Here is an 8,850-nt window from a genome sequence, read left to right on the forward strand (position 1 = left end):
TTGAGCTAAACACCCGTCTCCACCCCCCAAAATACATTCCTTTACCTTCCTGCCCCTCTGACAGGATCAAGGAGACCTGGGTCCTCAGGCTCTTCATCTTTGCTTCTTGAGTGCAGTAGTCCATCTTAGCACAAGAGACCTCCCCTGGCCACATCCCTGCTGACCACAGGGTGTCAGGTCAGGTTGACAGATAGATGCCTCCTCCCCTTCACCCCCCCCCCCCCCCCCCGAAGGAGTCCCCAGTGCCTACCTTTTTCTTTTGCCTTCCTGCTGGAGACTCTTGGTTAAGGCTCAGGCATTTCCAGTTGTCTCCCTCAAGAGAGCAACTTCCTCTTCTCCTGTTACCAGGGCACAATACCTGTTCTGCAATTGCAGATGCGCAGGCACAAGCTTCTAGCTTTCCCCTTCACAGGAATCTCTACTCACCATTCCTCCATGTGCATTCTCTGGCCACCACTGCTTCTTTGTAGCATGGAGCTTGGGCTTTCTTGCCTTTGCAAGGTCTTTGAGATGACCATATTGCTCTCCTGTCATGTCGGATGCACCAGATTCTTGCCCCTTCCCACTGCCTGCACAGAGCCCTGACTTCATGAGAGTTGCACCCCACTATCCTCTCACTCCCCAGCCTCTCTGCACCAACTCCCTACCAGCCTCCGGTAACCACCCAGCACACACAGCCCAACAGCAGCCCTCATCCTGTGAATCCAAGCTCCTTGATCTCTGCTCCCTCAGCTGCTTGACCAGGTCATTGCAGACATCTCTGCAGACATCTTTGTGCATGCACATCCTTGGCATGGAAGCATTTGACCAGCAGCCTGGCCAGCTCACAGCTGTTAATAACACCTTCCAAATAAGTCTTGGGACACTAAATTAATAGTGCAGATAGAATTTGCACTCCTCCGGCTCCTCTGTTGAGGCTTCATCCAGCATTTGAAGATATATTCCAAAGAACACACCTTGACCACGGACTATGACCCACACCACTCAGTATAGTATTCTACATTTCACACGCCAACAGGGAGTAGAGGAAAAAGATGCACCAAGCAGCACTCACACAAAGCAGGATGTGTAGTAAACCAAACTTTATTCTCACAGTTCAGTGGTTCTATAGTTAAGACCACTCCGTGGCAGTACCAACCCACTCCGTTGCCTGGGCAGTGGGAGCTGCTGACCAGTCCTCAGTGGCAGGCTGGGCACTCCAGTCCTCTGCAAATGAAAGTGCAACAAAATTCTCAGTGCACCCCTGCTTTTTCCACCCACTAAAACACATTACAGACTCTACCACTCTTTGCGCATGCAGGTGGAAGTACACATGGAAACTACCCAGTGCTCTTCTCATGACCCCAGAATAGTTTATCGTGGATTTCCAGGAACACTGAGCCAAGGCAGGCACCTGCATCAAGTCTGCCTTAAAAATGTATACATTTAATGTCTAGAGACAGTGCTGGAAAACACTTGCATAGAGCCATCTGATGAGTACCAAGTTTTCACTACAAAATACTGGAAGTGAGACTTGCTTAAGACAGGCAAATCAGCACACCACCACTGTGAACACCCCTGCAGCTAATCACAGTGAAGACTCATTTCTTCTCCCTAGACCCATGGACATCCCCACCCCCCGAACTGACCTGTGGGGAACTGCTGGATCGGCACAGATGGGACCTGCACTCCCTCAGACCAATCTGCAACCTCAGGCTGAGGAGGAGCAGTGAATTCAGGAGCTGGGGCCGTCCACTCAGTTTGGAACTCCTCCTTCGTAACAGCTTTCTCAGCAGCAGCCTGCTCCTCCTTCTCAATCTGCAACAGAAGGGCATAGCTGACATCTCCCAGAAACATCTCACCACCCACACTACCACTCAGCAGTCAGTAAGTACCAACTGACAACAGACAATTAACTACCACCTGAAGTGTCTAGTCCATTATATTGGCAAAGTCTGTCCTCAATGGCACAGGACCACAGGCATGAGCACAAGCAGCACACCTCATACTGGCACAATGCCTTCCACAGCTCTCCTACCTCCTCAGGATCCCTGTAGAAGTACAAGTCAGGCATGACTTCCCATGGGTGTTCACGGGAGATGGTGCCACGCATGCGCAGGACCTCCCGAGCCAGCATCCACCACATCAGACCCACTGAATGGGCTCCCTGAACAGGGTAAGAAAGTTACATTAAGATCTGCTTCAAAGCTAAGCCTTTACAAGAAGAAAAGACTAGTTTGCAACCAAGACTCTTCCTGGCAAGAGAAAGGCATTGTTTGCTAATGCCTGACAGACCTGCTATGTGCTTGGACTCAGGACATGGCAACTTTTCAAATTCACAGCACCATTTCCAGGTCTCTACGGCATTATCACAGCACTGCAGTTACCAACATCTGAATTAGCCTGATAATCAATTCTCCTGCCCAATGTCACAGAAATGTTATCCAAAAGACAGGGATTATGCTCATCATTTACACTAGTACAAAGAAGTGAAGAAACTTAAATGAATCTTACACATATAATCAGATTTGGCTTACATTAGCTTTGGTTAATAACAATGTTTAAATAGGGATCAAAAAGTTTCCTAATTCCCTAAACTTTACCTTTCAGGTGGTTTCTGGCATGACAAAATTTCACATCAGTTTCATCATGAATTGACATGACTTTTCTTTCATATCAATGAACTGTGGCAAGAACGACTACCAAACTCTTCATTGGGCCAGAAAGACCCTCCAGCTGTCAGTAAGTCCTGCCAGGTTACTGTAGCACACGTCCTAGACTTGAGAGCTCCTTGGCCAGAAGTTAGCCTCAGCTCCAAGCTCCAAATGTGTGCCGTTCACCTCCTCCCCCCGACCCACCCGCTGACTTACCAGAAACCTTAATTAGCTAATCACTTTGTGAACATTCCAGATACAACCCCAGCCTTCCCCTGCAAAAACGCATTCATCTTGCATCCCAGTGCATGTTTAGAGAAAGCAGCTTTCAATGCTTCAAATCAGTAACCTTATTGTTGCAGGGGATGGCAATATCCACATAGCGCAGTGGGGAGTCAGTGTTGCACAGCGCAATGGTGGGGATGTTGACGTAAGACGCCTCTGTCAGTGGCTGATGATCAGCCCGAGGGTCTGTAACAACCAGGAGTCGTGGCTCACGGAAAGCTGCCTGGATCTGATTTGTGAAGGTACCAGGGGTAAAGCGTCCAGCGATAGGAGTAGCCCCAGTGGCAGCAGCAAACTTCAGCACAGCACGCTGCAAAACAGACCACAAATGTGAAGCAGGATATTCAACTTCAAACAACTTGTCCTGGTGTGCTGTCAGTTAACACAAATTAACTTCTTTCAGTTCTTGTGCAACCAAGGCTCATGCACCAATTTAAAAGCAATAAAAGCACGTAAAAATACCTACAACACCACAAGAAGGAGTTAAGATCATATCCACCAGCAATGCATGAAGTCAATATACAGAACAAAAGCTTCCCCACCCTAATTTAGTTGCATGCTCTACTCCAAAATTAAGAGTCTCAAAATCAAATCATGGAAAGGGCAGATGTAAAATGGCTTTATAAAACCATCTATACTAGAAAAGACCTTCAAGATCACGTAGTCCAGCCATCAGTCTGACCTACAAAGTTCCATAACTAGACCATGCCCCTGGTCGCATTGTATTGTTCTTAATCCATAAGAAAAATCATTTTACATCCACTATTCCTACATCCATCTATTATCGAGTAGTGTAACTTCACTGACTACAGGAGAAGCTTGCTAATGAATATATGCAGACTAACCACATCTACTAAGACTACAGTTGCAGTCACCTGCAACAGCTTTCAATTTCCCAGGCATCAACCAGCAGGACATGTGGCAGGGCCTACTATTAAATCCCAATCATAGAGGGAGCTCCTCTCCTGGCATTAGCAAAAACCCTGCCATCTGGTTTGCTGTAGCACACTTCCGACACTTGAGAGCTCATTGGCCAGAAGCTGACCTGAGCATCAAGCTTTAACAGTGTGCAGGTCAAGTAAATAGGAACTCGTCCTTTGCTTCTGTAGATCTGTTCATCATCTTCCCCTACATTTGTAGCACCACATGGATTACTCCAAAGAAAATGAGCTCACAGGTAAATTTCAGCACCAATTAGATTTAGTCGAAGGGTGCAACACATCCCCTGCTATGAAAACAGTTTTTCTGCTAAAAATCTAAAACGAGAAATTAAAAAATATGTTACTATTTCCTGTTCAACAACAGAATTATTTCTTCTTTGAAAACCTTTCTATCACATGCTTTTTGTCCCCAAAAAGCCATGCTGATGACTCAAGGAATGAATGGGTGACTGGGGGTGCAGAGGACTGACTACTAATACACTGGAAATCCAACAGGATATAATCAAAGGAAGATTAAAAAAACAAGTAAAACTCCTCACATCCTCCCCAAAACCTATGGGAATTGGGGACAGGGGGGAACCCTCCATGGAACTGTTCTACACTTCAAGCATAACACATGAAGAATGCTTCTGAAACAGTGTTACTAGTGCCAAAGTTTGAATTTTCAACTTTTATCATCAAGCTGCCACTGGCATGCCATGATGCATGGCAATAGAGTCCTGCTCCCAGGACTGAAGGCCTTATCACCAGCAAAGAATGCCCATACCTGTCCAGTATTCCTGGAAGAGATGACGCTCACATCAGCTGGGTTCTCAATAGCAACAATGGCACGGGCTGCCAGGAGAAGTTTTTCCCAGGTCCTCTTCAGATTGATGATGTAAATACCTATGGGTGACAAAAGGATTTAGAGTAACCATCAAACAAGTTTCTAAATCAAGATAGCGCTCTTCTGCTAATAAATTTGTCATGTGACTGTATTTACTTTAAAACTCTAGATAGTGGAAAGCTGTGCAAAGAAAAATCTTACCATATATGTTTAAGGTTGCACACTCCAGCACCTACCGGTACAGACCAGGACCTGGCAAGAGTTGCAGCATTTTAACACGCTGCAGCTCAGCTTGCAACTGAGTCTTGTTAGCTCAGTGCTAACAAGAAGCAAAGATTACTACTGCAACACTAAAATCATTTTGCTACCATAGTAAATATCTAGCAGAAATGACCATAATTGAGTACTGAATCATTTACTGAGTTCTAAAATCAGTGCTTTGTTCTACTTCTTTGAGTAACATGACTTAACTACTAAGGATTACCATACTTTTAAGCCCATCAACTACCGGGAAGCTCAAGCACTGGCACTTGCCATGTTTTCCCAGCTCTGCCCACCAAATCCCTGCAGCCACCCAGACCAGCTGCAGCTAAAGCCTGCCTCCCACCCCAGGGCTCTACCATCGCTTTTCCTCTTGTAGATGTACTGCTCCATCTGGAAGTCAAGGTTAGTGCCTCCCAGGTGGGTTCCGGCAGCGAGGAATTTGAGGACATCCTCCTCCTTCATCTGCAAGACATCGAGACCTCCGGACATTGTGGGGTTTCCCTCGGGAAGCAACGACGGGGAACCTGCGGGCACAAGAACCCCGTTTCACGCACCGCACGCGCCCAGGCCGCCATCTTGGCCGTCTACCCTCGGCCCCTCCCGGCGTGCCTCGACCTCTCCCGAGGGCCAGGCCCAGCGGGGGGGGGGGGGGGGGGGGGCGGGGGGGAAGGCACACAGAGAACCGCTGGGCCTCACTGCCCCCCGGCCGTCCCCGACCCCAAGAACCGGGACTCACGCGGCCAACGCCGTGTAGAGGCCTCGGCGGGTGCCGAAAGAAAGGGAGAGGCCCACCCCCGTGACGCCTATATATGGTCCCTGCGCCGGCCAATGGGGAGCGCCGCGCCCTCAGGAAGGGCGGGGCTCCACTGGTTGCTAGGGAAGTAGGCGCCTAGCGACCGGGGGAGGCCTATTGATTGCATGGCGGGCGGGCTGCTTATGCTACGCGGAAACTGTGGGAGGAGGAGAGGGTCAGGGCAGTTAGCACTGCCCTTGAGAGCGCTTTTGCTGCTGCTTCCGCAGGGTTTTCATCGCTAAAGCAGGCTGGTCAAAATCCTCACTCCAGAAAGGAGCAATGGGCCTTCTGATTTTACGAGCTACCTTTTTTTTTTTTTTTTTTCTGGGGCAAAAGTATTCAGATAAATCACATGGTGTTGGCTTCATTGTATCAAGCTCCTTGGGTTTTCAATTTTGTCTTTAAGCATTTCCTTCCCTTTGATAAGCACTTGAGATTGTATTTGTCGTCATGTTACTTACCATGTCTGTTATCTTTATTTGGGACAGAAACTAAAAAGGAGTTGGTTCAATAGGCAGGGGAGAATTCTCAGTCAGGTTTTGCTTTAGCACGTCAGCTGGGTGCAGCTGGCTCTTCCTGCAGCACATTCCTCTGCCTCCCTTAGAGATGGACTGAACAGCACAGGGGACGAATGGCACCTTTGTTTCTAATGGAAGTAATGCCTTGCCTGTCGTTCTGTGCAACAATTCCCCTTCCCTCATTAAAATCAGCTTGTGTTTTTCTGTTCAAAGGACAGTTCGTGTAAGATAGGGTTGGCCTTTGCCCCGTTGAGACTCATATTGATTTGCCAAGCAGTGCTCTTCCTGGTATTGCAGATGGTTTGCTGCTTGCTGAGCTCCTCCTTGCAGGTTGCCCTCAGTGATTGCTTTAGGAATACTACAAAGCTCCACCAAATATATCAGCAACCAGCAGATGTTTCCATCACTGTACCAGCATCTATTGATCAGCTGAATCAAAAGATTTGCATTATTCTACTACTGCAGTTGGAAAGTGTTTATAAACTCCAAAAATGGTTCTCCTCGCTTGTGCAACAAAATTGCAGATTGCTACAGCAAAAGAATACTTTGTCCACTGTGTGAGGCTGCACAATTTGTCACTGCTGGACCTGCCCTCCTGTGACAGATACCTTATTGTACAGTGCCATGCTCATGGCTAGCAAACACTTTAGTGACACACTGCAGCTAAAACAGGGGGCGTGAAACATGAATTGCCTGACTGCTGTGCACGAAGCATATTGTAATATGGTCACTGCAGTGCTACAATGCGTAACATCATAGGAAATTGCCGTTCCTTCCTCAGCACAGAATAGCTTCTCATGTTATCCTGTGCAGTTTTTTTTTTCCACCACCACTGTAAATGTTTTCTGAGAAGTGGTATGTAGCAAGTCTGTGCACATAGCAACCACATTTTTGAGCTGAACTTCATCTTTATGAACTTTTGAATGAGAATGATGACATTTATCACCCATTAATTTATGCTTGCTGTTGTTACAACATTATGTTACACAAGTACGTATTTTAGGATCACAGTGTGAATACTATGTTTCTAACGTGAGTGTTTGAAGGGGAGAAGTATATTTAAAAAATTGTAAAATTGTAAGTTGGGTGCATCCTCTTCAAAGTATGCTGTGTGTTTTTTGTTTGTTTGTTTGTTTCTAGGAGAAAATTTAAGGTTTCTTTTGAACTCTTGAAATGATGAGAAATCAAAGATTTACTTTAACACTTCAGAATTCTGCTTTCCTGTTGAAAGTAAAATTCAAGGTTTTATGGTTATTTGATAAATTCTATTTAGCTTCTAAATTGCGTGCAGTGGGAGGCAGTCTCTAAGAGGCTACAGCATCTTTTCTACTTTCCCCTTCCTTCTCTCCTCATTAGCACTGTCTAACACGGTGTTGCATGCTGTGAGAGAGTTTACTCAGCCATGTTCTACTTTTTAAAGTACCAAGGTTGTCTCTGTCTTTTAGAGAAATTACAATAAAAGTAGGTTAAACTGAAACTTGACTTACACATTCTGTTCTGCAGTGGACATTAACATGATAATTTCACATTTGAAGTTTATTGGTTTTGGGTTTTGTTTGTTTGCTTTTAAGAAGGAGCAGAAAGTGATCAGACTTCACATGCTTCATCATCTTTCTCCTCGTTGTTCTTTTCAGGGAGCATACAAAAGCCTGATATTGGCATTTCTTAGAAAAAATAAAAGAAGTGATATTTACTTTGTTATGCTTGTGTAAATCATTGTCATTGTCCAGACCTAGCTACATTTCTGGATTATGCTGGCACTATTGCCAGTGTCTTCTGCAAGCCATAGTCAATGTTTGTGCCTTTCTAATAAGAATGCACCTTTAGTTTTCTCTCATCTACTTCAACCTAATACAACTATAGCAGCATGACTGGGCACTGAAGCTCCTGATAACCCTTTTGCAATGACTGCACACTGAGTCATTCTGGAGGAGATTATCTAAATTGCAGGTTCGAACGCCATTTCCCATATGTTCTTCAATTTTTGTAAAATGAAAACTTCATGTTTTAGTGAGCAGCAATTTGTTTATTTATTGTCAATCATTTCATCATGCACAGCTCCAATCTGCAGGTCAGGAGCTGGCACTCATGCTGTACTTTCTCCTTTCTATATGCTTATTAGATGATCATAATTAGCAAAATTACCAGATTATACTATTTTTAGGAGAATAATTCACACATTTGCCACATGGTGGTGACAAAGTTAAGTAAAACAAAACTCAAAAGACAGTTAAATGAGCCCTCCCTAAGTAAGAATATGAACCTTTACACAGGTGCTTTACAGATAACAGACTTTTATCAAACTTTTACAAATGAAAAGTGACCTTTTGAGGCTATGTACATGTATCTCCTAACATGAATGATATTGGCTGGGAGGGAGGGAGGTGTTACTGTGGTGTGTGCAATCCATTTACTTCGGAGAAATCTTTGGGTCAATAATACTATTATTAATAATTAATAAATGTATTAAATTAAGTGTAGTTGAACATAATGATTGGAAGTTTAATAACAAATATTACAGTAAATGTGATGTTATCAAAGGAATAATGCCAGTAAGCATCCCAGACTTCTCTGCAATCTCTAACACAGC

At 45.1% G+C, this 8,850-nt stretch overlaps 1 protein-coding gene across 1 annotated transcript; it reads right to left on the reverse strand.

The window, feature by feature from the left end:
* Positions 1–1,067: 1,067 nt before the first annotated feature.
* On the reverse strand, positions 1,068–5,817 carry RPSA (ribosomal protein SA). The gene is made up of 7 exons (XM_083826565.1): positions 5,686–5,817; positions 5,306–5,473; positions 4,626–4,744; positions 2,983–3,228; positions 2,018–2,146; positions 1,629–1,797; positions 1,068–1,206 (listed from the first exon to the last, which is right to left on the reverse strand). The coding sequence occupies exons 2-7, from the start codon at positions 5,436–5,438 to the stop codon at positions 1,112–1,114; spliced, it is 891 nt and encodes a 296-aa protein (XP_083682691.1). The 5' UTR covers positions 5,439–5,473; positions 5,686–5,817; the 3' UTR covers positions 1,068–1,111.
* Positions 5,818–8,850: the final 3,033 nt, after the last annotated feature.

The sequence above is a fragment of the Anser anser genome (assembly GCF_964211835.1).
Source record: "Anser anser genome assembly, chromosome: 2".
Lineage (NCBI taxonomy): Eukaryota > Metazoa > Chordata > Aves > Anseriformes > Anatidae > Anser > Anser anser.